Consider the following 16893-nt stretch of genomic DNA (forward strand, 5'->3'; position numbering starts at 1 on the left):
GCTCTCTACAGCCAGACATAACAAATGTTAGATGTTTCCATTAATATGAGGTACTCAGAAGAGGCAATTTGATAAAGTAGAAGAGAGGTCAGCAAGGGCTGTGGGGCAGGTAGGAATGGGGCGTTATTGTTGAATTGATACAGAGCTTACATTGGGGACAGGTAGGCAGCACTGTGAATGTAATTAATGCCACTGAATTGTACACTTACAAATGGCTAAAATGGTAAGTACTATGGTATATTTTACCACACATACACAAAAAATAAAGAGGTGAGGGAGGGACGTGAAAGGGTTGAAATTTTATAAGAAATGACCTTTACGTAAAGCCCTAAAGGAGATGGAAGGCCGCGTGGCCATCTGCAGGAAGGGTGTGCGAGCAGAGCGAGCAGTAGTAAGGGCAGTAGACCCGAGGTGGGAGCCTGAGAGACACATTCCAGAACGGGGCGGAGGGGCCGCCAGTGTGGCTGAAGTTGAATGAGCCAGGGGGAGAGGGGAAGGAGGGGAGGTCAGAGAGGGCTCGGGCCACTACAGTTTGGTTTCTTCTGGGAAGGGGAGCCACAGGAAGGTTTTGAGCAGATAGATGCACGTGATCCAACCAGAATTTTAACAGGATGCAGTCAAACAAAACACCCCTGGGCACTGCACCGGCCAGCCAGTGGCCAGTTCGCGACCTCTGGGGAGTCTCTCCGAGAAAGCGCCAATGCTTCCCAGGAGGCGCTTCCCCTAGCCGCCTTCGGGGGGCAGAAGAGCCGCGCTGAACGCCCCGCGTTCCGGAGCCTCGACACGCCTCGCACTAGGGCGCAGGTGGCTCAGGCCCTGGCGATCCTTAAGCGGAAACCTATCCCTACTTCCGCGCCTCCACTCGGCCCCTTTAAGAGCCAGAGTGTCCAGAGCGAGGGATGCCCGGGGGCTGAACCGCGACTGGGTCGGGGGGGGGGGGAGCGGGAGGAGGCGGGGAAGACTTCCGAAAGAGAATTCCAACTTTTCCTGGACCTGATTCCCCTCGGGCGTCCCTAAGAGGGCAGACCTTCCTTTCCAGAAACTTCAGTCGGTTCTTTAAGTCATCTAAGTGGAAGACACAAGAGGCTCGTAGTGCCCCGTGCCCCCTGGACCGGAGCCTCTCCCTGCCCAAAGCTCCTCGCTTAGACTCGTCCCTCCCCGCAGGGTGTACCTAGGCGGGTCCATCGCCAGCCGGGGAGAGGGGTGTGGGCAGAGCGGGGACAGGTGCAGGGAGGGACCCGCCCCCCTCAACAGGTGAATCACTCCAGCTGGGCCTCGGTTCCCGTGAGTTACACTCTGCTCGGCTCCGCCCGGGGAAGGAGAGGGCGGGACAGGATTCCCAGTCTGCAGGCGCCCTCCCGGCGGACTGGACACTTGGTTCCGACCCTCGGGGCCGGAGCGCACCTGGGTCAGCCCACTTCCGGGGAGGGAGGTGGAGGAGCCCCTCCCCGCCACCCACCCCCTGGCCCAGCCCTCTGTTCTCACCCAGTGTACCTGGGCCGATCCATTCCCTAGAGTGAGCAGGGGGTGGAATGGCTCGGAGAGCCAGAGTGGGTCAGGCAAGTTTCTCCCCGAAAGCTGGAAGCGTGCTCCTCATCCACGTTATTTCCGCTCATTAAAGTCCTGGAACAGGGCAGGGTGGGCTTGGAATAGGGACAAGGAACGGAAGCGGGAAGGGGAGGAGCACGCACCCCTCCCCGCCTTGGTGCGCGCCGCGCCCCCTACCCTCTCGGTACCAAGTAGGGGACGCGCGGGCCGGACGCGCCCAGACGGCCGCGATGGCGCCAATGGCCCGCGGGCTCCCCTGGGGCATGGGCCCCTACCCGGCCTTTCGAGGCTGGGGCGCGGCCGTCTTCGTGTGGCTCTTTCTCAGAACCTTGTGCACAGGTACGGAGAGCGGGGCCTCTGGTGCGGCGGAACCGCGGGAGGGCACTATTAGAAGGGGCATGGATGGAGTTCTACACCGCCGAACAGGCTGGAGAGCTGGGGGAGGGGAAGAGCCGAGACTAGGATCTCCTGATCCCCAGGGTCTCGGGAAATCCCTTGGGTGCCAGAGTGAGAGGAAGTCCCCATTGGAGTCAGGGAGCGCTCCCCCGCCCATGTTCAGAGATAGCAGGAAGTGAAACTCCCCGAACCGCGAGCCCTGGAGCGGCAAGGAGAATGAGACCCTTTGTGGTGTCGGGGTGAAGGACCACCCGATCACTGGGAAAGGCCGGGATGGGGACTTGGGCGCACCCCAAGATTTCTAAGTTTGGGGGTAACGGGGAGCGGGCACTCGAGGGACAGGATCAGACGCTTCCTGGAGAAAGAATTCAAGAAACCGTGCCCAGGCCTCGGGTGGGTGTCGGACTGGGGACTCCCCAGCCCCCAGTCCCACCCATGTCCCGAAGTATCTGCTTAAGAGTCTGGTGGGATGGACGTATGGACTTGGTATGAAATCATCTTCTGCTGGCAAGCTTTCACCTGGATCAGGTGTTTTTTGGGTGGAGGTGTGGAGAGGACTTTCTCTCTCTCCAAGCACTTTTGGTGTATTCCTTTGAGATGGCTTTGGGTAGGGTGAGGTGGGACGCTGATGGAGACATAGTGGGGGCTTTACCTACTCCATAGCAAAATAGCTCAGTGAAAGAACTCCAAAATTCCGTGCCCCCCCCACCTCATCCACAAAGCCCCGTGTTACTTGGCACATGTAGTGGTTGTTTTTGCGGTAGGGTCTTGAGTGTGGTGGCTTTATGGTGGTCATTTGCGCTTTCCTGTATGGGCCACAGAGAGAGGTCCTTTCCCTGAGAGAATGGCTAAGGGAAGAGGGAGCTGGGTTCAGAGGCCACACCCTGGAAAGAGGGATGGATGGGGATGTTCCAAGAAATCTGGCTGTGTGACCTTGTACTTGTCACTTTGGCCCCATGGGTCTAGAAAATGGGCACGATTATCGGAGCTTACCTCTCCGGTCCCGGGATTAAGAAACAATGTGTGCTAGGCACTCTGCAAAGCCATAACACTTGTAAATGTCAAGCGGGTGACAAGTGATGTTGCTCATTCCTGCAGCAGTACTTCCCCGAGTTCGCTCTCTCTGCTAACTCTCCTCTCGTCCTCAGCCCCAGTCAGCGCCATCCAGGTGACGGTGTCAGACCCCTACCACGTGGTGATCCTATTCCAGCCCGTGACCCTGCCCTGCACCTACCAATTGACCACGACCCCTACGGCACCCATCGTCATCTGGAAGTACAAGTCTTTCTGCCGGGACCGCATCGCCGATGCCTTCTCCCCGACCAGTGCTGACAACCAGCTCAATGCCCAGCTAGCAGTGGGTAACCCAGGCTACAACCCCTATGTGGAGTGCCAGGACAGTATGCGCACTGTCAGGGTTGTGGCCACCAAGCAGGGCAACGCTGTGACCCTGGGAGACTACTACCAGGGCCGAAGGATCACCATCACAGGAAGTATGTTGGGCGGGGCAGGGGGGCGGGGCAGGGCTTGCTGGGGTGGTGATGCCGGCTCCCTGTGCCCAGCCTGGTGTCCCCACCTGGCAGCCCTTGAGCACCAGTGCCTGAAATCGATCCTCCCATCCGTCCATCCGTTCATCCATCTATGCTTTATTTAACAACAAAGATTAATTGAGCACCTAAGATACGCAGGCGCTATTTGAAGCTGGAAATAGAGCAGTAAACACATTCATCAAATCCCTTCCTTCCTGGAGCTTGCATTCCAGGGAGGGAGGCGAACAAGATAACACATGCTGGCAAGTGCTTGGAACATAAAATTGGGTAATGAAGAGGAGCAGGGGTTCTTTTTTTTTTTTTTTTTAAGATTTTATTTATTTGACAGAGAGAGAGGCAGTGAGAGAGGGAACACAAGCGGGGGGAGTGGGAGAGGGAGAAGCAGGCCTCCCGCCGAGGAGCAGGGAGCCCGATGCGGGGACCCCGGGATCATGACCTGAGCCGAAGGCAGACGCTTAGGGCCTGAGCCACCCAGATGCCCCAGGTTTTCTATAATAATACAAATACCAGCAACAATAAGTAAAATTTATGTAAGTAACAACTTATAAAGGGCCTCTTATGTGCCAGGCTCAAATCCAGGTTTATATGGATTAACTCATTTAGACCACACAGTAATTGTGGGAGGAGATTCTATTGTTATTTTATAGAGGTCCAGAGAGGTCAAGCAACTTGTGCAGGGTCACAAAGCTGGGAACAGAGCTGGGATTCTAAGTCGGCCACTTTGGGTCTCGTCTCCAAGCTTGTAACCCCTTTACTTGCCTGGGGTGGTCAGCAAAGGGCTTGCCATGGGGGTAACTTGAGTAAACTGACTGGATGAGAGATTTTAATGGATAAAGCCTATGACTTGCCAGGCACCTTAAGCACACTTTATCCCGTGGGGTCCTCACGACCACATTGTACACGCACAGTATCTGGGGCACAGGGAGGTTAAGTGGCCGTCTAGGCACACACCTAGGAAGGGGCTGGAGCTGGGATTTGAACCCAGGCGGCCCTCAGAAGCCTTGTACTTAACCGTAAAGCTGCCAGCTAATAAGATGTGCCTATTGGGACTAAGTTAGGGGAAGGTAGAGAGCCGTTCGTTCATTCTTTTTGGTATTTATCGAGCATCTCCTAAGTGTCAGGCAGTGTTGTTGGTGCTGGGGGTGTAAGTGGTGATCAAGACAGCCAAGGTCCCTGCCCTCGAGAAGGTGACATTCTAGTGAGACAGGTGGTAAACAGGCAGATAAAGAGTAAGAGAATTTCAGGGAGTACTAAGTGCTACAAAGGAAGCCAGCTAGGACCAGGTGCTATATGGAATGACTCAGGGGTGCACACCTTAAAATCTTTTGCGAATGTGATCTTAGAAGGACCAGACCCTAGAGAATCTTGAGGAAGGTGATGGGCTGCAGTGGGCGAGGGATGAACACTCAACCCACTTAACGGATTTAGCCTTTCACTGTCTTAAACAGGGATTAGAGTTTTAATCTTGGGCATGGGGACAGAGCGGGGAAGGGAGCGTCCCTTTGCAGACCCCAAGAGACCAGGCAGGCACACTCAGTCTGTCTAGGGACCCAGCCTTTCAGGCGTATTTGGGGGAGGGACTGGGCCTGCTTGCCCTGAATTTTCCTGAGCAGCTTGGCCTGAAGCATCCTGCTTTTCTGGCGGTGGGAGAGCTTCTTGGGTTCAACCTGCACAGGCCCCTCCCCTATTACCCTGCGCCCTCTCGGGCCCGGACCAGGCATGACGGCCCAGCAGCTCCGTCAGGACAACCCAAAAAACTGAGGGTGCCCTTGAAGGCTGGCTAGAATCATGCTTCCTCTGCTGAGTCTAAAATTCCAGAGTGACCCTCAGGCTCTCCTGGGGGTAGACTCTTCATGTTCCAGAGGCCCCCAGGCTTTGGGTGTTTCAAGCTGCCTTGACGTGCTGTTGTGTTTAATACAGGCCATAATTTGTAAATATCCATTGTGTGTATGTCCTCTCAGGAAGCCCGCGAGCTGCAGGAGCTTCCTCCATTTCAGCTTTGAGGATGGAGAAAAGTGGACCTCCTTCTGGTGCTCTTGGGGTCACCAGCTGTCCAGGTTTTAACCGAAAGTTGTCCTAGGCAAACTATAATGGTGCGCACCCTTGGGGTCCGGCAGCCCGGGGTGGCTCCCACTACCCCTCCATCCATCTCTGCTCTGGCTGATAAAGAGCATCAGGATAGGAGCCTTGTTTCTACCTCGCCAGGCTGCTTGGGCCTCCTGAGACCCCTGAAAAGAGAGCTGCCTCTGCTCTGTGCGGATAAGGAAGCAGAGGCCCAGGGGTATGGAGAAGGCCCGGCTTCTGTTCTCAGCGGAAGACCCAGCATCTTCTCCTGGTACCTGAAACAATGAGGGCAATGCCTAGCCCAGCTGGTGTCAGGACCAGACTCAGAGCGGGAACAGGGTGTGCCTTGCAGGAAGGAGGTGGGCCCAGGCCTTAGAATTGATCAAAAGAAGCTGGAAGGCCTTATTTTTTTGTGGGTTTTGAAAACATTATGCAGGCCAAACAAAACACATTGAGGCCAGGATCTGGCCCCCTGGAGCCCAGATTTCAACTCCCGGCCTGTGAACTTTTGCAGGAGCAGGGGGTTCCCGTCCAGTTCCTCAGCATTGTGCAGGGACCTGCCCCTGAGCTCTGACTGGGGAGAGATGTGGTTGGAGTCTGACTGAAGGATATAGGTGGAAAATCGATGGGCCGACGGGGTGTTACAGAGAATCAGTAAGATTGGGGAGCATGTAGTTCAGCGTTGTATGAGGATTCGATGAAAGCACAGAGAGAGCTCAATACTCTGTGGCTAGATGCGTGACCGCGGAGGGGAGTCATGTCCTCCACCCCTTTCACGGCTCCTCAGAAGGTTACCTTACATGAAGGCCTTCCCCCAGTCCCCCCTGAAATTTGCACAACTCCTGCCTCCACTCTGGTACTTTCCCTGATTGGTTTTCTCCATATTGCTTATCACCATCTGATATGTGATCTATTTACAGTTTTTATTTGTCTTTCTTTCCCAGTTAGGATCTGAGCTCCGTAGGAGCAGGGATTTATATCTGCTCTCTGTCACAGTGCTTCTTAAATGTGTCGGTTGGAGAGCCTCTAGGGTCCTTTTTTTTTTTCCCCTCTTAAATTCTTCCAGGAACCTTGTTTTTATAACTAGCAAGCTGAGAGAAGTTTAAAAAATACTCAAGATGACAATAACAAACTCATTAGCGGTTAACATAAATAACATGCTTTTTATGAAAAATGACCGTATTTTCCAAAACACAGCAAAAAACTTTAATGAAAAGTATGGCATTGCTTTAGCTTTATATTTTTGCACGTCTCCTTCAAGTCTGCCTGAATAGAAGAAGCTGGATTCTCAAAGCTGCTTCTGTATTCAATTTATTATGACAGTACATGGCCGGTAGCCTCTGGAGGACTTCAGGGCACACTCTTGAGAGTTTCCGTGAAAAAGGCAAATAACATCTTAGTATTATTATGATAATAACTTTGACCTCAAGGCTGCCCTGAAAAGATCTGGGGAAACCCCGGGGTTCATAGATCAGACTTCGAGAACATTCGTTCTTTAGTACACCAGGTGCCTCAGATACTGCTGGGAACATAGGGTGCATTCGGGAATTACAGTGTTGAATATTGAAACAGTGTATCAGGTGCCTATTTGAATATAGCCATGTGTCCAGAATGCTGGAATAGATGACAAGAGCTAAGGAAGCGGAGCATGAAGAGGGAAGGGGTTCATTTCCAGGTCCTGGCCAAGGCCCCCGTGTCAAGCACTGGGGACTTGGCAGTGGCCGAGACAAGCCAGATTCTGCGTGCATGGAGCCCCCGTTCTCCTGGGCGTGGGGTCATGGACGGTCAGCCCCTAAGCTGGCTGGCACAGTCCAGCAGTCAGGTGGGGGTTATGCTTGCAGGACAGAACCCGCCCTGTGAGCATCTGGGAGCCCAGTGCCAGCCAGAGGGAGTAGCAGGAGCCCTGGCAGTTAATGGGCCCAGCATCTTGGGGGACAGCGAGGAGGCCAATGTGTCTGGAGTCTGGTGAGCAAAGGAGAACCGCAGGGTTGAGGCTGATGTGGTAATAACCAGTAGCCAGATCTTGCCAGGGGCCTTACAGGCTGGGGTTAGGTGCTTGGAATGGCGTAGGAAGACATCAGCAGGAGAGTTTTTCTTTTTTCTTTTCTTTCTTTTTTTAAGGAAGAGAGCGGGAGTGTGGGGGAGGGGCAGAGGGAGGGAGAGAGAGAATCTCCAGCAGACTCCCTGCTGAGCACGCAGCCTGATCTCAATCTCACGACCCTGAGATCACAACCTGAGTCGAAGTCAGGAGCCCCAGGAGGGTTTTTCTGTAGACATGGGGTCTTCTGAAGAGGGAAGAAGGCTCCCGTTCTTTCATTCCCTCAGCAATGGACTGGTTCCCTGGTGGGTGCCTGGTGGTGTAGCCACCATGGAGCCGCCATGGAGAAGGGCAGTGGGTACGTGGGGCAGGGAGGTAGGCAGGTCGGCAAGAGCCACAGGGGAGCTCTGGGGGTGCTCACCTTGCCTGTTCCGGTCTGCCATCCTCCACGAGTCGCCCGTGGTCTCGCCCTGTCCCACGGGAGTGAATGGCCGAAGGGATTTAACTAATTAGGGCCTGAGGAGCAGAGAGGAAACCGGATGTGCTGAAAGACTTTCATTACTGCCCTAATTGACGGGCTCCTCGCCCGCCTGAGCGTCCCAAGCCCTGGGCCTGACCTGGAATGTGGGGCTGACGACTCAGGAACCGGGGGCGGCCCTCGGCTCTGTCTCACAGCCACCCTTTCTCATGCCTGGGTGGCACCTGATTCTTGAAGCCTGGCCTGTTTGTCTCTGCCTCGCCACCCAGGCCCCTTGCCCCTGGGGCTACACCAGGCCCTGGGCTGGTTCGTGTTGGGGGAGTTACCTTTGCTGTGAGGAGGGGTACCAGGATGGCTGGAGGTCTGCAGCCCAGGCTCCAGAGTCGGCCCGTCCGGCTCCAGCACTGATGACTGTGACAGGGCGGAGTGGGTAATCTTGCCAGGCCTCTTTTCTCATCCACAAGACAGGAAAGGTAACAGGACCCACCTCACAGACTTGTTGAAATAGCCTGTGTTAAGTGTTTACAACAGACCCTAAACAGTAGCACACCCTTGGTACGAATTATCTGATGTTCCCTTGGTCCATCTGCAGCCCTGAGCTCCTGACGTGTGCGTGGGAAGGCTCCGGTCACCCCCCGACGTGTCTTCATCCCTCTCCTGTTGCAGATGCTGACCTGACCTTTGAGCAGACGGGCTGGGGGGACAGTGGCGTGTATTACTGCTCCGTGGTCTCGGCCCAGGACCTCCAGGGGAACAACGAGGCCTATGCAGAGCTCATCGTCCTGGGTGAGTGGGTTGGGCCCTGAGGGCCTGGGAAGGGGTCGGGAACCGGGATCAGGACCTCTTCTTCAGCTGCTTCTGTATGTCTGCCCTCTGCCCTTCAGCTCACTCTCTGGACTCTGTCGCTGCTTCATTCTCTTCTCATGGCACCGCCAGTCACTGGGGCTTCTCTGTGCCCTGCACCCCAGGCAGGGGCCCCTCCCCCCAACATTTCAGATACGCCAGAGCCAAACTTGAGAGTGGAGAGAATTGGGGACTCTACCTCTTCCCGGTCTTTTTTTTAAATCCCCAAGTTTTCAGAGTTAACTGGCAGGGAATGAGGAGGGAAGATGGTGTGTCTCACTGAGGCGAGACTGGACCCACCCCTTGCCACGTCCCCAGGGCCGCCGCTCACCCCGCTTCCCTGGCCAAAGCTCAGGAACCTCACCCTCTGCCCCGCAGGGATGGTGCTGTGTGGCTGACACAGTGAGGCCGCCGCCCCATGCTCAAGGCCAGGGTAGGGTTATCCATCAGCAGCCCTCGTCTGGCCGCGAGGCCCCCCTGCCATGTGTGGAAGGGATGCTGCCATTAGCCGGATGCCCTGTTCTTAGCCAGCACATTCGGGCTCGGGAGGCGTGTGCTGTATGTGTGGCGCTGCCGGACTGAACATTGCCATCATCACCCGCATGATGCAAGGAAACGCATGTGTGAATGAGCACACATGATGGGGGCGTGCCCCAGGGTGTTCCGATCACGACAGCTCGCATGTGGGTGACAGAACGCACGCAGCAGGGACCCGGAGAACTCCGGGTGTCCGTGGGCCAAACGCACAGCCTACATCAGCATTTCTCAAAACGCAGTGTCAGGACCTGCTTAACACCGTAAAAAAAACCCTAGAGGATCTCAAAGAGTTTGTGTGTAAGTTTTTGTGGATGATGATAGTTGCTTAACGTGACAGATTGAGAGCAGGAAGTTTTTAAAGCGCAAGGCACGTGAGCACGCCATCTACTATCACCAGGGCGATGAGGCCACCACTCATCACGGAGCCTCTGGAACACCTGTGGGAGAGCACCTGCCTCGCGAAAAAGGCAAACGAGACTTGGTGTTACTCCGAAAGCGGTCTTGGCCTCATGGGCAGGACCACGCTTTGGGAGCCCCTGCTTTGCATGCTAGAACCTACTTGCGGGGGCAGGTGGCGCAGAGTTTTGCGGACGTAGAGCCGGGTGTGTGGGTGCCCCCGCGATCCGACGCTCGTGGGGCGCAGAGAACCGGCGGCACTTAAGGGGAGTGGGCCTCGGAGTTTGTACAGGGGACAGAATGTGCGAAGTGAGCTGGAACTCTGGGCCATTCTGTGATTTTTATGGGCTGTGGGCACTTCTGCCTTCATGGGCCTCTTCCTTCGTATTAAAAAATTAGACGTCTTATGATTGCATTGCTGTAAAGACAGTTCATTATTATAGATTGGGTGTTACTATTTTTTTTTTCTTCAGATTGTAAAATAAAATGAAAACATCTAGGGCACTGTGCCTACCTTGCCTGATGGAACAGGACTATCCGTCTCGCCAGGAGATGGAACCCTTGGGGGTGATAGGACCCGTGTATGTGGAGCAGATGGGGGACCCACGTTTGAGGTTGAACCTTCAGAACCCATGGGATGTGTTCTGGAACACTTTGGGGCAACAGAATTCCCCATGGCATGCGAGAGTGGGTGAATTATGGGGTGGAAGCCTTCTGGAAAACACTCACATGGTCTGGGGTGGGGGGTTGCAGGAGCCATGGGCTAGGACCCTCCTAGGCCACCAGCCCCTCTGCTGCAGGACATACCTTCACCCCGAAGAGCCTAGAGCGTGGCTTCAGGGTAGGGGCGGGCTGGGCTGGCCCCTGCCAGCATAATCTGTCTCTCTTTTGTCCCTCCAGGCAGGACCTCGGGGGTGGCAGAGCTCTTACCTGGTTTTCAGGCGGGGCCCATGGAAGGTACGGGGTGGAGCCCCCCCATCCTAAACACTGCTCGCTGTGGACCCCCACTAACCCCACCTGACTCCCAACTCCGTGGTGTCTAGTGACCTGGCTCTGGGGTTTGGGGTGGGCCGGGCTGGCTGAGGAGGGGCCTGGGGTGTAGGCAGGGGGCTCTTGTTGACTGGCGCCTGCAGGGATCTTCTAGAGGGTGGCATCCGGGCAGCTGGCTCTCTGTCCCTCCTCTGCAGCTATGTCCTGTTCTTGCTCCGGCCAGGTCACCTCTGGTTTTCTGCCTTGCCAGAGGAGCCCAGTGCAAGTTCCCTGGGGAATTCGGGGCTGGCCCGGGGTGGTAGAGGATGGGCGCCCCTCTGCTGCTGGGGCCCCTGTGTGTGGCTGGAGAATCCAGCAGGGGTCGCAGCTTCCCCAGGAAGCTTCACGAATAGCCTCGCCCTCCCCCTGACTCTGCATCGCCCCCACTGTGCCTGTGTTCCTGTATCCCCGTGTCCCCGTGTCCCCCCCCCCCCCGGGCCTCCTGCTCACGGCCTGTTCTCCTCTCTCTGCAGACTGGCTGTTCGTGGTCATGGTCTGCTTGGCTGCCTTCCTTGTCTTCCTCCTCCTGGGCATCTGCTGGTGTCAGTGCTGTCCGCACACCTGCTGCTGTTATGTCCGGTGCCCCTGCTGCCCGGACAGGTGCTGTTGCCCGGAGGCGCGTAAGTACCCCTCACGTGCCCACCCCTGCACGCCTCCCTCCTGGCTCGCGGGGTGGGAGGTGGCCGTCCGCTGGCTTCCCAGGACAGCGCCGTGGCCTGGAGGGTGGGAGGTGAGCAGTCTGGGAGAAGGTGGGCCAAGGAGGTTCTGCTGTTTGAGATGGCCGGTTACGTGCACTTCCAACTTTGCATTCATTTTAAACTTTCACTTAGAGTTGTTTTGAAAGCATCATTTATGCGCATGGTAAAAAAAAAAGTCAGATAGTACAAAACATCATTCACTGGGAAGTACAGCTTCCTTTTTTTTTTCAAAGATTTTATTTATTTGAGAGCGAGGGAGAAAGAAAGAAAACGGGGGGTGGGGGTGGGGGCGGGGGCGGGATGGGCAGAGGGAGAAGGAGCAGCAGACTCCCTGCTCGGCAGGAGACCTGAGGCCAGGGGGACCGCAACCCAGGACCCTGAGATCATGACCTGAGCCGAAGGCAGGTGCTTAACCGACTGAGCCACCCAAGTGCCCCAGTAAAGCTCCCTTTAAAAATAAAATCTTAAATGAAAAAGGTAAGAAACCAAACAAGGTTTACAGCACTAATATAATTTACACAATTAAAAAAACCCACATCCACACTAGCACACTGGGTTTCACGCAGATACTATGTTTAAGGACATCTAGCACATCCAAGTAGGTACCTGGGGAGCTGGGGGGGGAGTGGGGCCAGAGATGAAGGGGGAAAGAGCAAACAAAACCGGGAAGGGGAAGCAAAGGAGAAGGCGGGGTCTCCCTCTTGCCACCGCCCCATTTCCCCTCCTCAGGGATGGCATTGTTGCCAGTTCCTTCCAGAGTGCCAGGGGATGGCCGCACCTCTGCTCAGTCCAAGAGGCTTTCACGGTGAAATCACCGGCAGTCCTTGTTGGCTTAGGCAGGTGGAGGTTGGAGGCCTGGCTGGATGTGTTACCTGCTCGGAGGCCTAAGGAGTGACTTCCCCTTGTGTGTCCGGCACTTAGTGCAGGGCTCAGCCTACATAAAATGCTCCTTGCCCACTAGCTGTTGGCCATGTTGCTGTCAACACTGGTAACGACCGAGGGCCAGGAAGCACATTGGAGCCGTGCCACGGCCACTGTGACCTCGGACAAGCAGCGCTCACTCTCTGATCTGGTTTCCTTCTTTATAAGGTTCCCATGAGGTGTTGCGAGCATTAAGGGAAGAGTGGGTGTGAGCACCCAGCACAGGGCCGCTGCTCAATCCTTACTGGCTGACTTCCTGATCCTTGAACTCACCAGTGGACAACCTGGACCCTCAAAGTATTGCTGCCCTGAGACAAATCCACTGCTCTCTGGGGGCTGATGCTGGCCGTCCTGTGTCTCTTGTCCTTTCTAGCTGAGGGCCTCAGCCTCAGGCAGTGGGTGTTAGTCCCAATCACAGGTGTGGGGGAACCCCCCCCGGGGGCTGCAACCAAGTTTGCAGTTACTACCCCATTGATTAAGGCTGGGGCCAGGAAGGCCAGTGTCTGTCCCGAGGCCATGCTCCTCCCATCCCGAGTCGCTGATACCTCAAACAGGATCCATTAACTCACTGCCGTGGGCTGCCACTGTGTTACTTTTGCCAGGGCCACAACCCTGCCGAGGCGGCTGGGAACAGCAACTCCCACAGCGAGTTATAAAATGCCCGCTCCCCCGAGCTACTGAGGGGCCTCTCCTGGGGCTGCTGAGCGCTGAGTCTCCTGCTTCCAAACTGAAGCAGAGGAGGGAGCTTGCTGAGCCTCCCATTTCCCTGTCACAATCCCAGGGAGGAAGCGACTTGCTCAGTCAGGCCCAGTGACTTTGAGCAAGCCATCTGAACCCTGCCTCTTGCTTGGGGAGGAAGGCAGCAGGGAGGATTTGCCCTTGAGCTGTCAAGCCTAGCACCAGGCGGGGGCTGGCTGGGGGTGGGTGTGGCCCTGGGGTTGGAAACACTAGAGGTACTTTGAGGAGTTACTTGGCTGCTTGGCCGAGGCAAGTGAACGCTGAGGCTCCCACGCATTTGCCTCAGCATGATTCTCATTGCATCTGGGCCTGCAGAACCCAGCAGCCATGAGAGGGGAGTGGGCATGGGATTCCCCCCCCCACCATGGTGGCTCAGCGGCCAAAGGGGAACACTTGAATCCTGCTAGAGGGTCTGGCACATGGGCCTTATCTAAAGGGGCATCTTTGCCCCCTGTTGCTCTGTAAGAACCCAGGCCCAGGGTGGCCTCATCTCCTGATGAGGCAGCTAGAGAGCTGGGATTTTCAGTAAAACCCCATCAAATGTGGGCAAACCATCATATAGTCAAACAAATGCATTGCCTAGCCAGACGGGGGCTGTGGGCTGCCAGTGTGCACCCCCTCCCCAAAAACCTGTGTGAGGAAACACAAAGGAGGTGTGGATTCAATGAAGCTGATGGCCCGAGTCTCAGGAACCCTGCAGAAACCAATCCAAGTATCTAGGGAAGCCCCACAGCTCGGGGGTTGGGAAGAAGGTCCAGGCACATGTCCCTCCAGACCCTCCAAGCCTGAAGGACAGCCTGGCTCCTGGCTGCCTTCTCATACTGTGTGTCCTCCCCAGTGTATGCTGCAGGCAAAGCAGCCACCTCAGGCGTCCCAAGCATCTACGCCCCCAGCACCTATGCTCACCTCTCCCCTGCCAAGACCCCGCCCCCACCAGCCATGATTCCCATGGGCCCCATCTACAATGGGTACCCTGGAGACTTCGACAGGAATAGCTCAGGTGAGGCCTGGGGGAGCTGGGACCAGCTGGGGCAGGGGTAGGCTGGGCATTTGGGCACTAAGGGGTCTGGGGCTGGAAGAAAGGGGACTGGAGGCTGGGCCTGGAGGGCTTTGTTCCAGGTGGGCGGCCACTGACAGTCGCATCTCCCTCAGTTGGCGGCCACAGCTCCCAGGTACCCCTGCTTCGTGACACAGACAGCAGTATGACCTCTGGTGAGAACCAATTGTTACAAGGTTGGACGTGTCTTTACGGGAGGGGGTGGGGTCAGTGTCTGTTCTCCTAAACTGATCGCCTCCATTTCCTGTCCTTAGAAGTCCGCAGTGGCTACAGGATTCAGGCCAGCCAGCAGGATGACTCCATGCGGGTCCTATACTACATGGAGAAAGAGCTGGCCAACTTTGACCCTTCTCGACCTGGTGCCCCCAATGGCCGTGTAGAGCGGGGTGAGTGGGATCCTTGCAGTTTGAGGGGTGCCTGAGTGGGGAGGGAGAAGCCCCAGGTATGCTTGCTGCAAATCCCGGACATAGTACCGCCTTCCCTACCATGGCTGCAGTGAGAAGTCTAGGGCCCCCTAGAAAGTGTATGAGCCAAGTGGGTGACTCTGCTGGGCCCTGGAGTTCCGGACTTCCCAGCAGTCAGTGACACGCCCCTTCTCTACAGCCATGAGTGAAGTTACCTCCCTCCACGAGGACGACTTGAGATCCCGGCCTTCCCGAGGTCCTGCCCTTACCCCAATCCGGGATGAGGAATGGGGTCGCCACTCCCCTCGAAGTCCCAGACGGTGGGAGCAAGAGCCCCCGGTAGAGCGGCCAGGGAGTGGCTGGGGGGCCGGGCGGCCCCGTGCCCGATCTGTGGATGCTCTGGATGACCTCACCCGGCCGAGCTCCGCCGAATCTGGGAGGAGGTCTCCCCCAAGTAGGGGGAGGAGAGGTCAAGCCTATAGACCGCCCAGAAGCCGAAGCCGAGATGACCTCTATGATCAAGATGACCCAAGGGAATTTCCACACTCCCGGGATTCCCACTACGATGACATCAGATCTAGAGACCGCCCTCATGCTGACCCTAGGTCCCGCCACCACCGCTCCCGGGACCCTCGGGAGGATGGCTCCAGGTCTGAGGACCCCCAATATGATGGGCGGCTACTGGAAGAGGCCTTGAGGAAAAAGGGGCCAACTGAGAGAAGGAGACCTTACAGAGAGGAAGATGAGGAGGAGGCCTACTATCCTCCAGCGCCTCCCCCTTACTCTGAGACGGACTCCCAGGCCTCACGCGAGCGGAGGCTTAAGAAGGTGAGTGAACAATCCTTCCGGGCTTTAAGACCCTTCCTGGACCCTCTCCTCCACTCGTCCCCAGCTCACACCCTTTTTCTTTCTCCCTTGCAGAACTTGGCCCTGAGTCGGGAAAGTTTAATCGTCTGATCTCACTTTTTCTATGTACCTTTTGTACTTTTTTTTTTTTTTTAATTTGAGGGACTTATTGATGATCTTGCCCTCCTAAGTCTAATAAAACGATCACAAGGCCTATGTCTTGAGGGAGGCGTTTCTTTTGCTGCGTGAGGTGGGTAGCCCGGGCAGCTGCTGTGTCTGTGTGTGCGTGCCTGCGAGTCTGCAAAAGACCGCGCGTCCAGCTTTCTCCCAGGACTCGCATCCTGGGCCAGGAAGAAAGCACCGGCTCTGCCTTCCTCCCCGGGCCAGGAGTACGTGCCCCACGCTGACTCCGCCCGGCCCTGCGTGCGCGCCCCGGCCCCGCCCAGTCGTGCGCATGCGCCCCGGACCTCCGCCTTCGCGCACCTCCGACCAGCCGCCGGGAGCGCGCGTGCGCGCTCCTCTCCCCTTCAACCCCGTTCACCTCCCCAACTCCGACCTACTTTACTGTTTCCAAACCCCGCGGCCTGCCTCGTCCCCGGCGACCAGAGTCCCTCCTCCGGGTCCCCCGGCGTTCTATCCGGGGCCGCGTTCCACTCGGGCGGCCTGCCGGCGAGTGCCAGGCGGCCGCCGAGGCGACAACGGCGACCTTGCGCCCCGCCGAGACCCGGCCTCGCGCGCGCCCGCCCGCCATCGGAGACACACAGCGCGCGCGCTCCCCGGGGGCTACCCTCCCCCCGCGCGCGTCGGCCCCGGGCTCGCGCCGCTGCCGCCGCCGCCGCCGCCGCCGCCGCCGCCGCGCGCGCGCAGCTCAAGTAAAGGAGGAAAAAAAAGGGGGAAAAAATAGAAAGCAGCGGCGGCTGCAGCAGTGATCCGCCGCCGAACTGGGCCAGGCCGGGCGGCGGACGCGCGAGCCGGCGATCCAGGGGAGAGGCGGCAGCCACCCAGGGCGGGCCGGGTTAAAAAAAAAGTCGCGGCGGCGGCGGCCGCTGCTCAGGGAAGGAGGCCCGAGGGCCGCGTGCAGCGGGTGGGGGGCGGCCGCGCTGCGTCCCGGAGCCGAGAGCCGCCGGGAGCCGGCGGGCGGGCGGGCGGAGGCGGCGGCGGCGGCTGCAGGAGCAGCAGCGGCGGCGGCGGCGGCGGCGGCATCTCCTCCTCACATGACCCCACTGTTTGTCCCCGTGATCAGCGCGAGCGGCTCCCGTGTCTCCTCCGTCCCCTCCTGCCGCGCGGCGTGAGCGCCGGGCTCGGGGCCCCCCCGGCCGCCCGCCCCCTCCCCTCCCTCCCCTCCCCTCC

General features: G+C 57.3%; 1 protein-coding gene across 4 annotated transcripts; it reads left to right on the forward strand.

The window, feature by feature from the left end:
- Window positions 1-1724: 1724 nt before the first annotated feature.
- LSR (lipolysis stimulated lipoprotein receptor) lies at window positions 1725-15759 on the forward strand. Of its 4 annotated transcripts, XM_088028438.1 has the most exons (10): window positions 1725-1887; window positions 3093-3437; window positions 8741-8860; window positions 10751-10807; window positions 11353-11499; window positions 14075-14236; window positions 14389-14448; window positions 14548-14679; window positions 14897-15525; window positions 15619-15759. In XM_088028438.1, exons 1-10 carry the CDS (start codon window positions 1779-1781, stop codon window positions 15652-15654), a joined length of 1797 nt encoding a protein of 598 aa, XP_087884564.1. In that variant the 5' UTR covers window positions 1725-1778; the 3' UTR covers window positions 15655-15759. The 4 variants fall into 4 exon arrangements, with proteins under 4 accessions (XP_087884564.1, XP_087884563.1, XP_027979384.1 ...); XM_088028437.1 differs by having other exon boundaries at window positions 1732-1887; window positions 14897-15759; XM_028123583.2 differs by lacking the exon at window positions 10751-10807 and having other exon boundaries at window positions 1732-1887.
- The last annotated feature ends 1134 nt before the right edge of the window (window positions 15760-16893 follow it).

Source organism: Eumetopias jubatus, unplaced genomic scaffold, assembly GCF_037043125.1.
Source record: "Eumetopias jubatus isolate StellerSeaLion01/CBP00866 unplaced genomic scaffold, mEumJub1_p1.0 scaffold_10, whole genome shotgun sequence".
Classification (NCBI taxonomy): domain Eukaryota; kingdom Metazoa; phylum Chordata; class Mammalia; order Carnivora; family Otariidae; genus Eumetopias; species Eumetopias jubatus.